This window comes from Sus scrofa, chromosome 11, assembly GCF_000003025.6.
Source record: "Sus scrofa isolate TJ Tabasco breed Duroc chromosome 11, Sscrofa11.1, whole genome shotgun sequence".
NCBI classification, from domain to species: Eukaryota; Metazoa; Chordata; class Mammalia; order Artiodactyla; family Suidae; genus Sus; species Sus scrofa.
The window spans coordinates 46,301,598-46,324,988 of record NC_010453.5 but is presented as its reverse complement, the minus strand read 5'-3'; the positions used below and the strand labels follow the sequence as shown (position 1 = coordinate 46,324,988).

The 23,391-nt window shown below is 37.9% G+C and overlaps 1 protein-coding gene across 16 annotated transcripts in view; it reads left to right on the top strand.

The window, feature by feature from the left end:
- The window catches only part of KLF12 (Kruppel like factor 12), a 674,377-nt gene that overhangs the window by 330,484 nt on the left and 320,502 nt on the right, over nt 1–23,391 (top strand). For all 16 annotated transcript variants that reach the window (XM_021065127.1, XM_021065113.1, XM_021065116.1 and 13 more), the window contains 1 exon segment: nt 16,721–16,784. Coding sequence is in view for 15 of the 16 variants with exons in the window: in XM_021065113.1 (XP_020920772.1) it covers nt 16,752–16,784 (33 nt within the window). In the remaining variant the exon portion in view is untranslated.

Sequence of the window (23,391 nt, the reverse complement as noted above, 5' to 3'; positions counted from 1 at the left end):
CTAGTTGCCTCCATGTTGCTGCAAATGGCATTGTTTTGTTCTTTTATATGGCTGTGTAGTATTCCATTGTATAGATGTACCACATCTTCTTTATTTGTTCAACTTTTGATGCACATTTAGGTTGCTTCTTTGTCTTGGCTATTGTTAGTAGTGCTACTATGAACAGAGAGGTGCATGTATCTTTTTAAATTATGGTTCTCTCCAGATATGCCCAGGAGTGGGATTGCTGGATCATATGGTAGTTCTATATTCAGTTTTCTGAGGTACCTCCATACTGTTTTTCACAGTGGTTGTACCAATTTACATTCCCACCAACAGTGTAGGAGGGTTCCCTTTTCTCCACACCCTCTCCCACATTTGTTATCTGTGCACTTAATAATAATGGCTATTCTGAACAGTGTGAAGTGGTACCTCATTGAACTTTGATGTGCATTTCTTTCATAGTTAGTGATGTTGAGCATGTTTTCATGTGCTTACTGGCCATCTGTATGTCTTCTTTGAAGAAATGTCTATTTGTGTCTTCTCCCTACTTTTTTTTTTTTTTTTTTTTTTGTCTTTCTGCCTTTTCTAGGGCTGCTCCTGTGGCATATAGAGGTTCCCAGGCTAAGGGTCCAATCGGAGCTGTAGCCGCCAGCCTACGCCAGAGCCACAGCAACGTGGGACCCAAGCTGCGTCTGTGACCTACACCACAGCCCACGGCAACGCCGGATCCCCAACCCACTGAGCAAGGCCAGGGATCGAATCCGCAACCTCATGGTTTCTAGTTGGATTCATTAACCACTGCGCCACGACGGGAACTCCTGTCTTCTCCCAATTTTTTGATTGGGTTGTTTGTTTTTTTGATATTGAGTTGTTTGTATATTTTGGAGACTAAACCATTGTTTGTTGCATCAGTTACAGATATTTTCTCCCATTCTGTAGGTTGTCTTCTTCTTCTTCTTTTTTTTTTTTTTTTTTGAATGGTTTTCTTTGCTGTGCAAAAGCTTTTAAGTTTGACTAGGTCCCATTTATTTATTTTTGTTTTTATTTCTTATTGCCTTGGGAGACTGACCTAAGAAAACATTTGTATGATTTATGTCAGAGAATATTTTGCCTCTGTTCTCTTCTAGGAGTTTTATGGTATCATGTCTTATGTTTAAGTCTTTAAACCATTTTGAGTTTATTTTTGTGTTTTGTGTAGTTTTAAACTTTAGGATTCATGGGGTCCACAATTTTATAAGTGAAAGGAAACTTGAAGATGTTTCAGCTCCTTAATTTCATAGATGCTGATGCTGAGACCCAGACAGGTTAGCTAACTTACTCACTGGCACATAGCTGTTATTGGAAGTATTGCAGTATACCATAGTATTTTTTACTCCATCTAATTTGACATGGAGCTCACCAGTCAAATAGTGTTTAGCTACAGGAATTCAGCATATTGCTAAGAACAATAGAAACTCCAAACAAAATGCATCATATAATTTTCTTGCATTGAAAAATGCTACTAGGGGTGTTCCTATTGTGGCGTAGTGGGTTACCGATTCGACTAGTATCCATGAGGATGCGGTTTTGCCTCACTCATTGGGTTAAGGATCCTGCGTTGCCATGAGCTTTGGTGTAGGTCATAAACATGGCTTTAATCTGGCATTGCTGTGGCTGTGGCTAGGCTGGCAGCTGCAGCTCTGGTTTGACCCTTAACCTGGGAACTTCCACATGTGACAGGTGTGGCCCTAAAAACAAAACAAAACAAAAGGCACAAAAACCAAACCAAACCAAACTGATGCTAGGTATAAAGGGTAATTCAAGAGAGCTGGAACACTAGATGTGTTTCAAGTTGCTTGCCCTCCTATGATCAAGAGTGGTTGCGAAGGGAGGGGCTGGGTGGGATTAATAGATGCAGACTATTGCCTTTGAAATGGATTCACAGTGAGATCCTGCTGTGTAGCACCGGGAACTATGTCTGGTCACTTATGATGGAGCATGATAATGTGAGAAAAAAGAATGTATACAGCTACGTGTAACTGGGTCACCATGCTGTACAGTAGAAAATGGACAGAACACTGTAAACCAGCTATAATGGAAAAAAATAAAAATCATTATACAAATTAAAAAAAAAGTGGCTCATCGTAGCCTCTTGATAACTTTTTATAATGTTTTTTTATTTATTTATTTTTCATTATAGCTGGTTTACAGTGGTTTATCACTTTTCTACTGTACAGCATGGTGACCCAGTTACACATACATGTATAGATTCTTTGCCTCTTGATGACTGATGGGCCCGTAGGTCGTAGCTAACTGTGGAGTTAGTCCTGTGTATGCTGGACACCATCCTGTGATATCTGCAGAGGGAAAAAAGAGCAAGAATTTAGACTTAGAGATGTTCGTTTGGGAGGATAACAAAGTCTTTGGTAGTTGAACTTCCTGAGAGATCAAACACAAGAGAAACCTCGTCGTCAAATTCAGGAGAATTTTGAAAGGTACCCCTCTCTAGGGAGGTAGATGATTTAAAAGACATCCAATGATAAGAGCGAGAATGGAGAAAACTCTCAGAGGGCCCTTTGAGATGAGGGGAGAATTTTCTTTCCCGGTGTGGATTATCTAAATGGCTAAAAATTTAATAGTCATGCAAGAGACCATTTCGCGGGAGGGAGAGATGGATTAAAGTTGAAATAATCAGTTGTGATCACTTCTCTAAGGAAGGATAGCCGTAGTTTTGTAGTTTCCTGTAGTTGCGAGTAGTGGAGCTGGCTACCTGAATGGTAGTATGGAGATGGTGATATTAGCTGAATATTTTTAATGTGGGAGAAAAGACAAGTATGCCGGAGAAGGGCACCGTATGAGTGAGATCCCAGGGGCTAAAGCCCCTCGACCAAATAAAAACCTGTAAAAAGGATATAGCTAGGCCCGTACCTCATCAAGTGTTTTATGAACTTGAGGGTTGAAGCATATTGACGTTTCAAGTTGGTGAGGGAACATTAGAGAAATGTTGCTATATGGAAGTCAGCAACCAGGCACCTTCATGGTGAAGGAAATGAACATGTTTTGGACAGAGGCTGGTGCCCAGAAAGTTCTCCATGTGGTGGATGTTTTGTCCTTGCGGGGCACTTGTGTTCCTTCAGATGCTGGTTGGGTGCTCTTTTTAAATTCAAGTTGAACAGCTGATTCATGTGCCTCCCTCGCAGCCCTATTCTTGAGTCCTCGCGAGTTGTCATCGACGTGGTTCTCATGAACTGAGATGTAGTTATTTTCATCCTCTATACGGTGGCTTTTTGCAGAGGTGAAATATGTGTCAAACCACAACACCTGGTTTTACCAATACTTTGTTAGCAGGTTTGAGCAGTGCTCATTGTGTTTCCCAAATAGTAGCATGCCACCGCCAACCTTTTTTTAGTCTTAAAATATGTGTGTGTGTATATATATATATATATATATATGTATATATATACACACACACACACATATATGTATATACATTTGTTTTTCATCTTTGTGTCTCCACTGACAGGGAGGGATATTTATTAATTAACTGAGAGAATTAATGAATATGATTAGGGACTTTATAGTTTATTTTATACATTTCTTTATATTTTAATGATATTTTTAAAAAGTTTACTTTGAAAGCATGAATTATTTCTTTCTGCCTTAGCTGTGTTTATAAGAGTCAATTCTATCACTTGGTTAATTTCTCAAGTTTGTTTAGTATTATGTTCATGTGACTACTTTCAGAATAAGAATCAAATTTAGTTGTGTGTAAACCCTCTGAGCTGAGAAAAAATATTTTGCCCTCTTCCCCCTCCCGTATCTGCCCTCCTCCCTCCCCTCTCCTCCCCATTCCCCCTGCCCCCCACTTCCACTTCCTCTTTTTCTGCTATTGATAATTGACATCCTTCTTCTCAGAGCTCAGTTTGAATTCACTTCTTTGGCCAACAGCTTTCCCTTCCTGTATCTCTCAAGATACATTCAGCCCTTCTTTGGGGATTGAAGTTAGAGAATTTAAAGGATTGTCCTTGTAAAAACAGATGCTTTTTTTTTATTAATGCCATATTTAAATTAAAATGTAAAAATACATTCCCCATGTGTATTGGGGAATAATATATGAGCACTTCACGTCTTCCTCTCCAAAATTATTTGATAAAGTTATTTCACTTGTGAACATTTCTTAGAAATTATGAGATCAATATATATTATTTATTTTTAGGACTAATTCTGACTTTAATATTCACTTTTATGTGTCTTCAAGTAGGTTTTTAAGCCTGCGATTGGCCACTTTTGTTTTTGAGTTTATTTTTCCAAATACTTTTCTTTGTCTTTTTTTTTTTAAGGCCGCAATCACGGCAGGCATATGGAGGTTCCCAGGCTTGGGGTCTAATCTGAGCTTCAGCTGCCAGCCTACACCAAAGCCACAAAGCAATGTCAGATCCTTAACCAGTGAGGCCAGAAATCGAACCTGTGTCCTCATGGATGCTAGTCCGGTTGGTTTTTGCTAAGCTGTGGTGGAAACTTCTACTTTTCAAAATACTTTTGCTACTGCTTGACTGCTATACTGATACTTTTCAAAAGTCATTTACATTTTTTGGAGTATTTCTCTAAAAAAGATAAGCTTACTCATGTAACTTACATATGCGTCTGAAATTTCTACTCAGTTTTTCACCAATGCTTGGCTCTGTGTGTTTGTGTATGTACACATGCACATACTATCTATGAGAATATTTGCATTGCCTTATAGATAAATATATTTTGCCATGCCCATGATATGCAGAATTTCTCAGGCAAGGTATTGAACCTGAGCTACAGCCGTGACAATACCAAGTCCTTAACCTCTAGGCCACCAGGGAACTCCTCATTGCTTCATATTGGAATAATAAATATTTTGAAACATTTAATCCATGAGGGTCAGAGATGTCAGAAATATTTTCAATCATAGAACATAACAGTTCATGAGGAAGGACTTTTAAAGTCATTTTTTTCCATAAAATTAGCTTTTTTTTTTTTTGTCTTTTTAGGGCTGCACCCACAGCATATGGAGGTTCCCAGGCTAGGGGTTGAATTGGAGCTGCAGCTGCTGGCCTACACCACAGCCACAGCAACATGGGATCTGAGTTGTGTCTGCCACCTACACCACAACTCATGGCAATGCTGGATCCTTAACCCACTGAGTGAGGCCAGGGATCGAACTTGCGTCCTCATGGTTGCTAGTTGGGTTCTTTAACCCACGGCGGGAACTCCAAATTAGCGTCTTTAAATCATACTTTAATGTTCTTGATTTAGTGGCCATAATATCCCTTTACACTGTAAAACAGATGTGCACCTGACAATAGAAGTTACACTTTCAGGATTGTCTTGATTACTCATTGAAATGGACCTTTTCTCCACATATTGGATCTCTCTTCTAGATCAGAGACCCTCGTTGGGTGGCACAGGCAGGCAGGTGTAGGTTTGCCACTTCCTAGGGCACTCATTCATTTACATGTGCGTGTACACACACTAATTCCTAATAGGATTATATGCATCTGTGCGTATATGTGAGTTGTACCACTTAGATGTAAATATGCTCATTCTTAATATATTCCCTTTCCTGGAAATGTCTTTTTCCCCCACGTTTGAAGACTCAGCTTTGTTTCACCTCTCTGAAGCCTCCGTGGCTTCCATCAACTTCCCACTGTACTTTGTCCTTTCACCCGACCTCCTATGATGTTATTGAGGATTTCAGCTTGGTATCAGTTAGAAAATATGGACTTGAATGACAGTTACTTTCATCGTAAAATATGGGTATTCATTCTCATTTTTAGAATAGCAGTTCTTTGTACATGAATTTTTTAACTAATATGCTATCACCTCGTTCATGTTAAACATACGGGAAACATCCAATAGATGATATCTATTATCATTATCATTATTTTTATGATAATAATTATTATCATTATTATCACTCATTTATATTTGTCTCACCTTTGTTGTCTCTGAGCTTCTTTAAATCAGGTGCTGTGTCAAATGAGTTGTAATGTCCTCAATTCCTGGCATATAGGCAATTCATGGATAAATCAGTAACGATATGTCTGCCATAATAAATAATATCACTACATAATCAATATCACTATGATAAATCACTGGACCTACTAGAAATTGCTTGGATTATATTTGGGTTGACCCCCAGTCTCATTACTTGTCATTTTTCAAGCGGTCTTTTTGATCCTTCTAAATGGAAATAAACCTAATATAGCATGTGTCTAGTCTCAACAAATAGTATTTGGATTTTTCGGTATTATTTCGTTACGAGAGAAACGTAATGGTTATGTAATACATTTGACAGTCTACTAATTGCTCATCATTGAGAAATTTGAATTGATTATATGTTTGCTGTGACAGCTAGCTGTCTGTCATGGACCAGATTATAAACTCCATTGGGCAAGGAGTATGATGTTTGAATGTACATACCAGATTAATGAGTTGAGCTGGTCAAAACTATTGTTTCAGTAAGGCCCTTGGCAACTCGATAAGATATTCATGAAAAACATCAAATAAATCCTCTCGTTTCTGTATCCTTGTGTCAGAATGTCAGGAAAACAAATCTATTTAGTTCTTTGATCCATCTTTCAAATTACACTTTAAAATCTGTGTTAACACTTCTTTGGGTTCTGATGTGTGAAGAGATTGAACATAAAAATATCCTAAAAATACCTTAAGTCTGATATTTTCTAAATCTTGTTAAATATTTGGAGATTGCAAATTTCATTTAAATGTCAGCTGTAATTAAGTGTGTGCCATTTGTTTTTCTACTCAGGTTTTACAGTTTGACGGAATGTTTTCCCCACGATTTAATAAATATTTGTTTTATTTCACATGAATTAATTCAAAACGGTATAAGAGCAACATATTTTAATCAACTATTGTTGTGATGGACTAGAAAACAAATGTACTCCCCAAGCAAACTGTTTACTATGCACTTGAGTGGGATTTATCTTGCTTAGCATTGGCAAGCTAAACGTAGAAGGCAATAATTAATAGGAAAGCCAAATACGTATATTGCATACTGAGTGAGGCAACTTATTTTTCTTGACTCTGTCATGGGTTTTTAGTTTACAAAACTTGTAATCACCCCATAATATATACACTCAGCTATGTTAGACAACACCTATCGAAGTAAAGTAGTGGAGAAATTCTTAGGCTGTGTGAATTACGCATTTTTAAGTGGTACCAAATGTGTGTTTATCACGATTTTATTTTCATTTGTTTTCAAAACTTGAAGTTTGCTTTTCTGTACATGACTCACACAACCACATTGTATTTACAGAAAGTGCTCGAAGTGAACTGGAGATTCATATGTACCTGAGCACCCTGTTTCTCTCTTTCTCCCACCACCCCCTAAAAAAAAAACCCCAAAGATTTTTAACACCTTTAGCAGGATGGTTTAAAACAGGTCCTGATGGAGAGGGTTAGAGGAAGGATGAAAGCATCCCCATATGGAGATGCAAACGTGTGTGTGGCCAAGTTACTTTTGGCAGAACACAGTGTGATACGCGGGAGCTTTACATGCAAGTACAAATTGCACATGCTTGTATTTGTGTTGCAATCTAAATCACATAAATTAGACTTATGAAGACAAGATTTAATCATCTTGTCAGTCCTTTGCAATACAAATCAGATTTTTGACTACGCGGTCCCTGTAAAATGGCAATTACCATTGAATATGAGCATAGCATAAATTACTTTTCAAACCATTATATTGAGCACAATATATGTAAAAGAAATGCTTAATTCATTTGCTATGGTTACTTTCTTTTAAAGGTTTATTTGTTCTCTGTCTGCGTAGAATGATGGGGTGTAATAGAAGCCAAAAACAGATTGAAAGAGTCATTTCCATGTCAGTGTGCTTTAGCTCTGCCTCCTCCCTCAGAAAATGGGCTGTTTATTCAGTGAACTCTGTTCTTAAATGATTGTGCAGGCTTCAGGGCATACCTTACTCGAAGTGGGACCTTCATTCTTAAAGTTTGCTCTTTCTGTATTATTGTCTGCTTTTCTCAATAGCGAAGGTTCCTGGGTAGAAGCATATTTTCAGAGAAATAGAGCTGGAAAGAGGGAGGGACAGACAGTCTTATAAACAGAGAAGTTTCGGTTGATTTATATGCAGCAGAATTCCAAGGAGATTATTATAATGGGCTATGAGTTATTAATGACCTTGAATTCCCTTTCTCCTATTTCTGTTAGCTATGCATCATAGAGCTCTTTTAATGGATGAATTAAGAGACACTGTACTCTAAAACCCTAGAGTGGAGATCCTATCATCTTTGTATTCCCAGGACCTTCCTGTAAGAAACAGCGTCATGGCTGGAGGTGGTATCGGAAGTGTAACTTGGGCTAAAGTCATTGCTTGTTTAAGTGGGTATAGAGAGGAGGGGTGGACTTATAGTTATAGAATAATTAGTATGTGCTAGGTAATGGGTTATATCCATTGTACACATTCTCCTTTGCAGTGTCGCCCTTCTCTCCCCCGCCCCCTAAGGTTTTGTTCCCAGTTTAATAAATTCGGAAAGGGGGTACATAAAAGTTAGGCAACTTGCCCCAAGTCATATGCCCCCCACCCAGCATTCAAGCGGGTGTTCGTTCTCTCTGGCATTTGTGCCTGGATTGTTTCTGTGACTGCACAGCCTTTCATTCACGGTACATCCTGGAATTCTCAGCATAGACGAATCCTTGGCGTTTCCATATCATCATCGAGATGGCTCCATGAGTAAAGGGGGAGGGGATTTTGTGCCTGGGTGTTTGGTTTCAAGGAGGGAAGGGATGCTGGAAAGTAGATGTGTAATTAGAAAATGTCCAGGAAATAATCCACATGGAAGCTTTTTGTGTTTCTGTTTTGGAATTCACCAGATCTTTGCTGTGATGATCTTATAATAATACATTTAATAGAGGTCGGGTTACTTACTATAAGGATAGTGCTTTCTCTATGGACTCTGCCTGCCCTAGCTGAAGTGTCTGTGAGCAGTTTGAAAACTCCTAAGTGGGATATAAAGACAAATTATCGCTCTTTAATCTTTTTTCATGAATCATGAAAATTATGTCGATGTTACATAGATTATAGAACCGCATGGACTCAAAATGGAAACTAAAGAACTGTCCTTTGATTATAGAACCACATATACTCAAAATGGAAAATAAAGAGCTATCCTTTCTTCTTTATTGTGAGAGGCATCTCAAAAATCAGATATTCATATACATGTGATTTCCTGACTACCCACAGCCTGTATTTAAAAATCTCTGGGCATTAGTTTGCTTCTCTGCAGAAAATGATGTGTCTGCCCTGGAAATCCCTGTGTCTTTTCTCCGCAGTAAGATGTCTCATGCTGTACAGGTTCAGAAGAGATATGGTAGGTGTCACCTGTCACCTAGCAACAAGCTTCCAGCTTTGTGTCTTTAGTGTCTCTTTTCATTTTCAGTCAAAATAGCGATGAGAACGTCGCACTTAGATTTGCATTTATCTCCAGAAATATTTAGATTAACCTTCAAATATTTTTAGTTCCCAAGATAACTCACCACGACAGATGAAGCTAAAATAACTTTAAATGAGAAAGGCAACTTATAGATCAGAAACCTTGACACAAGCAAGGCCAACATGGATCTGTTACGTAATATCTCGGACTGAAATGCAGTTCCCTAAGCAGCTTTCAAAGTTATGGTAACTGAATTGAATAGGTATATACACCTTTATCACTTAACTTTTTAATTATTATTATTATTATTTTTTTGGTCTTTTAGGGTCGCACCCACAGCATAGGGAAGTTCCCAGGCTAGGGGTCGAATCAAAGCTGCAGCTGCCAGCCTACACCATAGCCACAGCAATGTGGGATCCGAGCTGTGTCTGTGACCTACACCACAGTTCATGGCAACGCCGGATCCTTAACCCACTGAGGGAGGCCAGGGATCGAACCTGCGTCCTTGAGGATACTAGTCGGGTTTGTTACCACTGAGCTGCAACAGGAACTCTGACTTTTTAATTTTTTTAATCAGCTCTTAAAAACACAAGATCACAACTAACGAAATGCACTGATTTTTAAAGATGAGTCAAGAAGACAGAATTCCAAGTGGAATTGCTGGATGAGCACTAGGATTCAATTATTTGAAATGGAACAAACTAAATTACCTTTGGGCAGAGAGTAGAAGACCCTGACTCATCACACATGTCTCTAAACACCTTTAAAATGTGTTTCTCTGTCTCTGTTTAAAGATACATAAGAGGATCCTCAGAGGAACTAGCAACAAGGGTATTTAGCAGGCCCTGAAGTCTTTAGAAGGTATTAAACACTAACCTTTAAAGACTGAGAACATAGTAGATCATTTAAGATGTGATGAAGAGCCAGCAACCTGTTACTAGCGGGTAAAATGATGCCTGTACTCTGAGGTAATTATTCCGAAGTCACTCCTTATTCAATAAGGTTGGAGAGCATCCACTTTCATTGTGGCCCAGGTCATTCTGTTATCCAGGGTACTCTCTTGGAATCCTGATGGAAGCTAGCTGACCACGTGTGGAAATTTTAGGGTAGAAAACACGAGGTAGAAAGGGAAGCATTCAGACAATCATTTTCTATTCTCTACAGCTATTGAAGAGAAACAGGTGTAATTAGAATTTCTCCAGACTTTCCATTAAAGGAAAAAGAAACCCGTATTTGCCAGTGGTTCTAGGTAGCCGTATTTTCTTTTAAAAGTAAATCTGAAATTCTCTCTAAACTAAAATATGCGATGCCTTATGTTATTTCTAATGTTTTTCATATCTAAATAAGTAACTACCGTTTTGCTTTTCTTTACCCAACAATTGAGAGTCATTTTTGGAGCCAGGAAAGGGAGGATCCAAACCACGTGGGGTGAGTTTTTTCGATGAGGACATTGGCCTTTACACCTTTAAGGAAGAGTTACTGGAAAATTTCACAGACCTGTTTGGCAGGTTAAGTAATCATTTAATTAGGAAATTGATGACATGATAACTTACTGGAAATGTGCCGTTTTCCTATTTTACATCCTGGTTTGGTTTTGATAGGGACTTGCTGAGCAACTCAAAGGTCCCTTAGCGTGAATAAAAATCAGAGCTGCATCTGTCCTGGAGTTCCCGTCTGGGCTCAGTGGTTAACGAATCTGACTGGGAACCATGAGGTTGCGGGTTTGATCTCTGGCCTCGCTCAGTTGGTTAAGGATCCAGCATTGCCATGAGCTGTGGTGTAGGTCGCAGACATGGCTCGGACCCCAAGTTGCTGTGGCTGTGGCGTAGGCTGGCGGCTACAGCTCCAATTGGACCTGTAGCCTGGGAACCTCCATATGCCACAGGTGAGGCCCTGAAAAGACAAAAGTCAAAAAAAAAAAAAAAAATAGTAATCAGAGCTTCGTCTGTCCTATCTCGTGGCTTTATTTTGGGAAAATTCTGTTATTTTCCTATTTTAACATCTGAGCCATTGATTAAAGAGTGATAATTCTGTGTGATAATTCTTCTGTGTGCTTGTGTGTATGAGAGTGTACATGGTTGTGTAGACATTACTTTGGTTAGGGTATATGGGTAGGTAAAACACGTATTGTCTTGCTTCTGTGGAGAAATAAGTTTGGAGTCAGAGAGGTTGATTGAGTTGTCGAAGGTCCCACAGCCAGTAGACGACAGAGGTGACACCAGGGACAGGTCTTCTCAACCCTAAACTGTGCCTTTGTTTTCTGTCATTTTGTGCTACTTAAAGTATAGGGCAGTAGTGTGGGTGCTACAGGCTAAAGATGATTTTGACTGTTCTTTGAAGGGCTTGAATTGAACGAACACCAAAGTTAGCATTGTACCAGGCTGTCCCCAGGTTTAAAACATACTAAGGTATACATTTATTTTTTTATTTTTTATTTTTATTTTTTTGTCTTTTTGCCATTTCTTGGGCTGCTCCCACAGCATATGGAGGTTCCCAGGCTAGGGGTTGAATCGGAGCTGTAGCCGCCGGCCTAGGCCAGAGCCACAGCAATGCGGGATCTGAGCCATGTCTGCAACCTACACCACAGCTCACGGCAACAACGGATCCTTGACCTACTGAGCAAGGCCAGGGATCGAACCCGCAACCTCATGGTTCCTCGTCGGATTCGTTAACCACTGAGCCACAATGGGAACTCCTAAGGTATACATTTAAATTATACATGGTTTCAAAGATATACCATAGAGCGCTGTGCACTAACATGTGGGACTAACTCAGGTTTTATAAGGATCCTAACTTTATCTAACTTGTTACTTTGCATAGGTAATTAACCTCTGGTCATCATTGTCAAATGGTTCTTAAAACAGTTCATGTTCTCAGCTCACAGAACTGTTTTCAGAACAAATAACATCATTAGAATACTTTGTAACTCCCCCAATGCCACAGATATGTGTGGTGTTGTGTTATGAATACTTCAGAAAATTGAATGTTTATTGTAGTCCATGGCTTAACTGTATCTAAAAAATACCAGTTATATAATTAAGGCCCTCCTTCCTTAGGTAAGAAATATCCCCACAGCTGATACAAAGAGGAGTTAATTTTTCTTTTGTTTCTCATCCTTAGCGTCCCTTGTTCATTTGACACACCTTTATTGATCTCTGAAAGCTTGCTAGGCAGCGTGCAGTGTGTTGGGAAATAGAAGGGAACGGATCTACCTGTATTGCTTCTCCCGGTTGTGATATAAATTGGTGGCGACTGTACAAAGGGCAGTTTGGTTAATATTTTGGTTAATATTTTGAAAGACCAAAAAAAAAAAGTTCATATTATTCTGATCTAGGGAGTATACTTTGACTGTATTCTCAGGCAATGATTAAAGGTGCAGATTTAGGGCAGCTAATAAGACAGTGGTGTATGGATGCCTGGCTGAGGGGTGGGCGATGGAAATAATCTACACTGGGCTTTCCTGGCCAGGCCCCACCTCCTGATTAGAGTCAGTCTTGTCTTCCCAGAGAGGGTATCCTCTCTACTTGCACACAGGCATCCTGCAGACGAGCAGAGGTTCCAGCATGTGTGAGGGTGGAAGGATATGTAATTGCTATCAGTAATAGTAAAAAATCATAAACTAGTAGACAAAAACGAGGGAGTAAATAATATTGTATGCTGGAGTTCCTGCTGTGGGACATCAGGTTAGCAATCCAGTGGTGTCGCTGTGATGGTGTGGGTTCGATCCCCAGCCACACTGGTGATCTGGTGTTCCTGTAGCTGTGGCGTCGGTCACAGTTGCGGCTCACATTTGATCCCTGACCCAGGAGCTTCCACATGCCACAGGCACGTCATTAAAAAAATAACAAAAAAAAAAAACAAAAAAAAAAAACAACACATGACATGGTCTCCCTACAATGGGGTGTTATGAATTTGGGGTTACACTTTGGTAAGTTGAATATGGTGTCACAATGCTCATGGTTGATTAAAGTGTGAAGATTTTTACAGAGCGAGAATGTAAGATTGAAGCCAATTTCGAAGGACCTGGTACATTTTGCTAAGAAGTTGGAACTGATGGATTGAGATATATTTTGCAGAGTAGAAAGGACGAACCGTGTTTGATAAGAACACGGTGTTTTAGAGGACTTAATTCTTTCAAAGGATACCCTGTTACGGTTTCGTAATGTAAAAACAGAAGAAGTATCTGCTGAATTTCAAGAAAATATTTCTCATTTGCCGCTGTAATATTAAAATATTGCATTTATGTTCCCTTGCTTCTTAGTGGCATTTCTAGTAGTGGTGAAAGCTACGTATCTATTAAGGCATGTGTTTGGAGACGTAGGAGGCACATCTATATGAACAGAGAGAGGGAGAGGTGGGTGGAGGGGGGAAGGAGGGGTCATTGATTGATGGATCAATTGATTTAAAACTGGAATAAAATTAAAGGCCAGTTCCTCTTACAGGCCAAGTCCATGGTACCTTCTGGTACATTTCACGTAAGGCTCTATGAGTGAGTGAACTCTTTTTCTGTTCAAATGTGTGGAAACCCAGGCAAAGGAAACCTGGCTGGATGTTGCCCGCAGAGACGTAGACATTGGCACAGAGTGGCTGCTGCTAAGAAGTGCAAGGCGTGTCCCCTCTTGAGTGTAATTCCAAATAAAAAAAAAAAAGTCAACTGTGCCTAATAAGCTGGCTTAACTGAATGCCAAAGAAAATTTGCCTCATGAAATGGAAATTCTGAAGCAAGCTACATAATGCCGAGAAAGAATCAATAGGAAGACTTTTAAGATCTATCCAAAAGGGGCGAATGGTCTGCTGTAATCAGAATTCTCCAGTCCAGCAATATTTAATTCTGTTTGGTGAGATCCAAATGGTCCAAGGAGCTTTTAGAAACTACGTAAATATTTCCTTTGTATTTGTTGAATTTTTAAGAAGTGGCATATGTTAACTCAGAGCCGTTTTAAAAAAGCGCTTGGATATTGGCCAACATGGAGCCATGAAAACATATTCATATTAGTCATTCTGCACATTTGTATCATCTATAAAGAGGGAAAGAGAAGATTATTTACTCTGGAAAACAGCATTACTTTAGCAGTCTCTTAGTTGCTAAGAACTAGGAAGCCAAGTGCTCCAGCGGAACATTTGTGACTTCTCTTTCATACATTAAATTTACTTTTAACCTAGTTTCTGCCATTTTCTTCCCAACCATCTTGCCTTCTTCCATTGCTTTCTTTTTCTTCCCCACCTCCCTTATCTTTTTTTTTTTTTTTTTTTCTGTTTAGAGCCACACCTGCGGCATTCGCCCTTTATACAGATTTTCATATCTTGTACCCAGGGTCTGTCATAGTGTCACAGCTGGAGTTTCTGCACCTGCTGCTTCATTTCTCCATTTTGCCCTTTACATTGCTGCTAAAAGGGAAGCAAAAGACAAAAATCATCTTCAGCTGTTATTTTTATCATGTCCCTCCACTAATCAAGAGCCTAAAGAATTACAGAATTAATATTTTCCTTTTTTTGGAGTTCCTGCTGTGGTGCAGCGGGATAAGGATCTGGCATTCTTTCTGAGGCAGTGTGGGTTTGATCCTCAGCCTGGCACAGTAGGTTAAGGATCCAGCACTGCCACAGCTGTAGCATAGGTTGTAGCTGCAGTTGAATTAAATCCCTGGTCCAGGAACTTCCATGTGCCATGGGTGTGGCTGAAAAACAAAAACAAGCAAAACAAATTTTCTTTCCTTTTCTCCACTGAAAGAATGCTATCAACATGTGGAACTTCTCATTTTTTTAAATTGAAGTATAGTTGCTGTACAATATTACATAAATTATAGGTGTGCAGTATAGCGATTCACAATTTTTAAAGGTTATGTTCCATTTATAGTTATTATAAAATAATGGCCATGTTCCCTGTGCTGTACACTATGTATTTGTAGCTATTTTATTCATAATAGTTTGTACCCCTTCATCCCTCACCCCTCTGTTGACCCTTTCCACTTCCCTCTCTCCTCTGGTTACCTCTGGTTCTCTTACTCTGAGAGTCTGATTCTTTTTGTTGTGTTCACTAGTTGTATTATTTAGATTGAACATATAAATATCATGCAGTATTTGTCTTTCTGTGATTGATTTCACTTAGCTTAATACCCCCCAAGTCCATCCATGTAGTCGCAAATGACAAAATTCTATTTTTTAAAATTTTTTTTATTATTTTTAGGGCTGCACTTATGGCACATGGAGGTTCCCAGGCTAGGGGTCAAATCAGATCTGTAGCCACTGACCTGCACCACAGCCACAGCCACAGCAACACCAGATCTGAGCCATGTCTGCAACCTACACCAGAGCTCATGGTAACACCAGATCCTTAACCCACTGAGCGAGGCCATAGACTGAACCTGCGTCCTTATGGTCACTAGTCAGCTTTGTTTCCACTGAGCCATGAAGGGAGCTCCCAAAGTTCCATTCTTTATGGCTGAGTAATATTCCAGTGTGTGTGTGTGTGTGTGTGTGTGTGTGTGTGTGTGTGTGTGTGTATTCTACATCTACTTCATACATTTATCCATTGATGGACACTTAGGTTGCTTCCATATCTTGACAATATAAATAATGCTGCTATGAACACTGCTGTGCATTATCTTTTTGAATTAGTGTTTTTATTTTTGTTTTTGAATACATTCTCAGGAGTGGAATTACTGGGTCACATGGGCTTTTGGGGTCTTTTTTTTTTTTTTTTTTTTTTTTTTTTGTATTTTCAAGGCTGCACCCGTGGCATATGGAGGTTCCCAGGCTAGGGGTCCAATTGGAGCTGTAGCCACTGGCCTACACCACAGCTCACAGCAATGGCAGATCCTTAACCCACTGAGCAAGGCTGGGGATTGAACCTGCAACGTCATGGTTCCTAGTCAGATTCATTAACCACTGAGCCATGATGGGAACTCCTTTTGGGTCTGTTTTTATTTTTTTGAGAAACCTCCATGCTGTTTTCCGCAGTGGCTGCAGCAATTTACATTCTCACCATCAGTGTATGTTGGTTCCCTTTTCTTCACATCCTCACCAATTCTTGTTATTTTTTGTTTTTTCGACAGTAGCCATTCTGACAGGTGTGAGGTGGTACTGTGGTTTTGATTTGCATTTCCCTGATGATTAGTGATGTTGAGCATCTTTTATCTTTCCTGTTGGTCATCTGCATATCCTCTTTGGAAAAATGTGGATTCTGATCTTCTGCCCATTTTCATTAGGTTATTTTTTTTACATGTTGAGTTATATGAATTGTTCATATGTTTTGGATATTAACCCCTTATTGGATCTCATTATTTGTTTTTGTTTGTTTGTGTGTTTTCTTACAGGATCAATGTGACTCTGGAAACAAATGGATGAATGAATATCCATATGAAGAGGAAAACAATAAAGGTTGGTTAATCAAATTGTATAATTGCAGTGGCAGTCCTATTTTGAACACTATTTTGGGGCAGTTGTCATTATTGCATTTCTTTGTCTGAATATGAGACAGAGGTCAATTCTTAGACACACTTGTCTATCTATAATGTGTAATTTTTGTTTTTAAACCCCTAAATATTAAAAAAAATTATGAAGAGGCAAACTTCTTTGTGTGAGTCTAGCTGTCATCAGTTTCTAGAACAAAGCTTGTTTAAGAATCAGCTTTCAAGGAGTTTCTGTCATGGCTCAGTGGAAATGAATCTGACTGGCATCCATGTGGACACAGATTTGATCCCTGGCCTTGCTCAGTGTTAAGGATCTGGTGTTGCTGTGAGCTGTGGTATAGGTCTCAGACGCAGCTCAGATCCCGTGTTGCTGTAGCTGTGGCATAGGCCAGCAGCTACAGCTCCAATTCACCCCTAGCCTGGGAACCTCCCTATACCACGGTGCGGCCCTAAAAAGACATTAAAAAAAAAAAGAAAAAAAAGAATCAACTTTCAGATGAATATAATAAAACCACTTGATTCAGCTGATCATTGGGACAACAAAAGAAGCCAGATTCTGTTTATTATACATCAGTTCCTATATAAGCATAATCATAATCCCAGTGCTGGATGGCATATGATTGCTGTGAAATGCTTACCTCTTTGCACCTGTGTTGCTGTGTTGGCTTTCATCAAGGGATAGGATGGTTATGAGAGGCTTTTAACTTTGGTTTCTCACAGACAAGTACCAGTATACATTAGAGGGTTAAAAAAATCCCATGAATTTCAACAATATTCAAGTGCTGATGATCACTTTGTGGCATTTATTTCAAATTTTCTTGTCCTACATACTGGTTATAATATAGAAATCATAGGTTAATACTAAGAATGTTAAAATATGTTAAGCCATCTCCATTTCGTAAATTTCATTAATCTTTATATGAATACACATATACAATTTAATATTTTCCTTCCCCATTGCTCCTGCTACTTTCTAATAAATGCACATCAAGTCTTTTTCTGCCAGCCCACCTTCGCACTTACTTAGAAATGATTTTCCAGATTATATCTTTTGATTGAAATTGCCTTCTATTTTAACATCCATTCATGATAAAAAGTCTTTAACCAGTTAGGCCTAGAGGAACATATCTCAACATACTAAAGGCCATATGTGACAGGCCCACAGCTAATATCATACTCCGTGGTGAAAGATGAAAGCATTTCCTTTAACATCAAGATCAAGTCAAGAGTGCCCATTCTTACAGCACTTCTGTTCAACATAGTACTGGGAGTCCTAGCTAGAGCAATCACATAAGAATCAGAAATAAATGTTATCAGAATTGGAAAGGAAGATATAAAATTGTCTGGATTTGCAAATGGCATGACTTTATGTCTAGAAAATCCTAAAGACTCAACCAAAAAACTGGCAGATATGATCAATGAATTCAGTAATGTTGCGTGATACAGTATCAACATACAGAAACCAGTAATGTTTCTATATAAAATTTCTGAAAAATAAATAAATTGATCTCATTTACAATAGCATCAAACACAACAGAATACTTAAGAATAAATTTCACAAAGCAGATACAAGATCTCTATGCTAAAAACTGTAAGACATTGTTGAATGAAATCCAAGAAGACAAAATAACAGGTATCCCATGTTCATGGATTGGAAGAATTACAATTGTGAAAATGTTAATACTACTGAAAGCCATGTATAGATTGAATGCAATCCATATCAAGATTCCAATTTCATATTTTACAGAAATAGGAAAAAATTTCTAAAATTTATATGGAAACATAAAAAACCTTAAATTATCCACAAAAGAAATCCTGATAAAGAAAGGCAAAGTGGGAGGCATCACATCACACTGTCTGATTTCAAATTATATTATAAAACTGTAGTTATCAGAACAGCATGGTACTGGTAGGAAAAAACCAACAGATAAACCAGTGGAACAGAATTGAGAGCCTAGAAACAAACCCAAGCATCTCTTGTCCACTGATATTTGACAAGGGAGCCAGGGATACTCAATGGAGAAAAGAAGACTGTTCAATGAATGGTACTTGGATAGTTGGATATTCATGTGTGAAAGAATGCAATTAGCCACATTTCTTATAACACTCATAGGGATCAACTCAAAGTGGATTAAAGGTACAAATGTAAGACCTAAAAGCATGAAACTTCTAAAAGAAAATGTAGGAACATCACTCCTTGAAATAGGTCATGGTGATGATTTTTTGGATATGACACCCAAAATACCAGCAACCAAATGAAAAAAACAAGTGGGATTACATCAAACTCAAAAACTTCTCCACAGCAAAGGAAACCATTAACAAAGTGAAAAGGCAACCTACAGAATGGGAAAAATATTTGCAAATGATTTATCTGATAAGAATTAATATCCCAAAATATAAAGTACCTGTACTACTCAATAGCCAAAACTACCCTCCTGCAATAACCTAATAAAATCATGGTCAAATGTCTGAATAGACATGTCTCTAAAGAAGATATATGAAAGGCCAGGTGGATTATAAAGGTGTTCAGCAACAGTAGTCATCAGGAAAATGCAAATGAAAACTACAGTGATACTTCCCCTTGCACCTGTTAGAATAGTTATAATTGCAAAGATAAGAAATAATGCTGGCATAGATATGGAGAACAGGGAATCCTTGTGCACTGGTTGGTGGGATTGTATGTTGGTGCCACCATTATGGAAAACGTTAATGGAAGAGATGCTAAAAAAATTAAAAACAGATCTACCATATGATCCAGCAGTTTCACTGTTGGAAATATATGCAAAGACCTTTCACCATTTTTTTTTTTTTTTTTTTTTTTTTTAGTAGTCAAGACATGGAAACCACCTAAGTGTCTGTCAACAGATAAATGGATAAATAAAATATGGTATATACACACAATGGAGTATTATTCATTTGTAAAATGAGGAAATTCTACCATGTGTGACAACATGCGTGGACTTTGGAGGCATTGGATTAAGTGAGATAAAGGCAAATACAAATACAATGTGATCTCACTTGTATGTGGAATCTTAAAACAAAAAACCTGCCTTCCTTCCTTGCTAAAGTTCCTCCTTTGTAGTACTTGTATCTGGAAAATTTTCAGACCTCTAGAAGGGAGTATTGATTCAGAGATATGTAAAGGAGATTTCTGGGTGTATGGTAACGTTCTTTTTTTATGACCTCATTATTACCTATATAGGTACATTTAGTTTGTGAAAATTAATTGTACTGTGCTCTTTTTTGTGTATGGATTAGTGGTGTGCTAGTAGAATGCTTTTAGAGCATGGGATGAGGAGGCCCTGTCTTTAGTATTTGTCAGTTCCCATGGTGTAAATATTCCCACTATGGCTGGTTTCAATGGTTAAACAAAGAGCTCGCAAGATTCCTTAAAATTTAACAGTTAGCTCTCATGAGCCAGGGATGAGCTAGCTCCAGCAAATCATAGATAATTTCATTTATAAAGTTAAACAGTTTTATATACTCCTTTGCACAAATAGGGCAAATGTAGTAAATTCAGATTTCCCTGCCTTATCCTTGTGTACACATGGAAACTTTCACTCATTATCATGCAGAGAATATTTATCCTTTTTCTTATGTATGATATTGATACTGTATTTGTGTTTTTGTTCAATTGTTATTAAATTTTTATGTATGAATGGACTAGTGTTAGCTTTGTAAGTTTATACATTTTGACGGTGTCATTCTGTAAGTAATTTTATGACAACCGAAGATGATGGCAGGGAAAATCATTCTGTTACTACTTACCCTGAGGATAAACTGAAAATACTGTCTTGATTAACTGTAGTATATTATGTGATTCATTCTAAATGATTGTGCTTCATAGCTCATAATTCATGAGTTCAGAAGTCTTTACAGAGGAAGGAGCAGGGAGTATTTCACTTAATGTGTTTGTCCCAATGGCTTATGTTTTTCTTATTGCTGTTTTTTTATATTTTTTACCTCGTATCTTCAGTTATAGATGCCTCAGAACAAAGAATACAGTAATACTTGTTTTAAAACCTGCTTGAATCAGGTGTTGTTAGTCTTAATAAAGTCTTGATTCAGAGAGGAAATTGCAATTTGGAAATATATCTTTTATATATTTCACTTATATTCTGAAGGTCATTTTTAAGATGACATTTTTAAAATGTCAGCAGTGGATGCAGCATTGCCACTGTCTACATAATTGAAAGGGATTTGAATATGACTCTTAAAAACTATTTTGTGCATTTCCAGTTTGCCAATGGTGATGAAATCTTGCCAAGAGCCGTAGAATATTATGCTGTGCTTTCCTGCTTAAGCTCTAATATTTCAGCACCCTAAATAGCATCTGTAAAATATTTCTTTGTGACCGTATCAAGGGTCTTACTTCCAGGAGCTGTCTTCATCACCCCTTTCAATCAATCAATCAAGTACTCAATAATATATAAATATGATTTATATTAAATGATTATGTATATATATTGCATTAAGTTTTTTCTTTTACTCAATTTTACTGCATTTGAATTTGTCCCTTTACCATCTGCCACTAGAAAACATGAAATAAATTCTAAAAAGATCCCAGTTATTCATTATTTTCTATTCACATATATTGGCATAAAATCTGGTCTTAAGCTCTTTCACGTATATTAACAGTCGCTCTCATTGAGAATGTTTGTGGACCAGGCTCCCCAAACCTGACTTGGCTTCATTCTTTCCACCCATTCCAGTATGTTTATGAAGTGCTCTCAGCCGCTGGATTAGAGCAGGTTTTCAAAACATATGCATGCATATACATTAGCCCAACTTGTGAAAGTTCACATTGAAACTTTTGCTCTGTGACTACCTGTGATGAACAGCTACTTAAACCATTGAGCATTAGCAGTGGGTGAGTTTTCCTCTTTGTATTTGAAAGGCATGAGAACAGTAGCAAGCCTTTCAGAGAAAGCTTCAGTACCCTACCAAAAAAAAGTTTGTTTCATAGTGATGGGCATATATAGTGCCCATAAAATTTCTTTTCCATGAAGTTTCAAGGCTTTTTCTTGACACAGGCTAGAAAGAATGTAATAGCAACGATCCAACCTTTCTTCACTTTTGAGCTAAGCAGGCACAGTTGCTTTGAAAGCCCCAGTCAATGTAGGAGAAATATATTGTCAGCACTGGGCCACTGTATATTTGTGTAGAGTAGCTGCTTGGGCAATAAACATGGATTCCAAGAAAGTCAAGTCTGGGCTTTGCAATTCTCTGTATGATCTGGACCAGTGATTTCTATCTGAGTTTTAATTTTCTCAGCTGCACAGTGGAACTAACAACACCAGTCCTACCTATTTCAAGAGTTGTTTTAGAGGTGAAAGAAATTATGCCATATTTGTGAAAACAGCTCAGAGCTGTAGCATTCTAAAGGTGTGGGTGGCGCTCGATACTATTATTTATATAGCATAAAACAGAGATTCATGAGCATGACATCACATCACAAAGTCAAATATTTTCAGAATTGGAAGTGCTCACAAAGGTCATTGACTCTAATATGTGCTTGGTATGTGGCTGTCTTCCATAAGAGTTGGTCGGTTACTTTCGTGCTATGATGAGTACTCCTTGGAATTTCCTACTGCATGTGGCAGTTCATCCTATTTCCAGACATCTATAGTTACATTCAAAGTTCTTCCTTTTATTAGCCAAACCAGTGGATTTGATAATGATCCAAACTATAAGGGTATCACATATTTATTAAAATATCATCCTGCATGAGGTCATTCTTCCATCGAGTCACTTCACCCTTGGGTGTCTCGTTTCTCAGACTGGGGATATGAGAACAAAATGATATACAGGGTTTGAGAAAGATTGTGCAATTATTGAAGTAGGATAATAGCTTTATAATTTGAAAAGATGGTGCATTTGAGAAGATGATGTATTACTCATTTTAAAAAACATTAAAGCATGGAAAACCCCATCACCTCCCAGCCTCATACCCGTTATCGTTTGTATTATTTACAGCATCTCTGTGCATTTAAACACATAAATAGAGACAGTTTTACAAAAATAGAATCATATTTATACTTGGTATTTGCAGTATATTTTTGTTTGCTTCTGATGTAATGGAAGCAAATGGAACTGAGTTAAGATGAAAGGAATTTATTACTTTCAAGTTAATATCCTTTCGCCAAAGCGATGCTACTACTGGAGAATTAAGAGGGAAAAAAAACCCTTTGAGTTCTGATAATTCAAGTTTTTTAAATGACTGAGTTTAAACAATTCCTTTTGACTTTTTGCTATGAAAGATGGGTAAATTAATGACATTTCTTTCTTTCTTTTCCCTCTTAGTTTTACATTATTATAAAAATTTAGGTTATTAACATTTATTTTCTGATTGTTCACTAGAATAAGTATCAAAGCTATTTAGTCTTAACTCTTACTTTTCTCAGAAATACAGAAATAGTGCTTCACTGTCATCTATCATTTGGTATCATTGTGAAGGCTGAAGCAAATTGACTTTCCACTTGGTCTTGTTTTGCTTTTAGTTCAGATGTCCATGAACTATTTTTAGTAGTTCAGTAACCTCATCAGTTTTGCTTCTTGGTTTTTATCATTCCCTA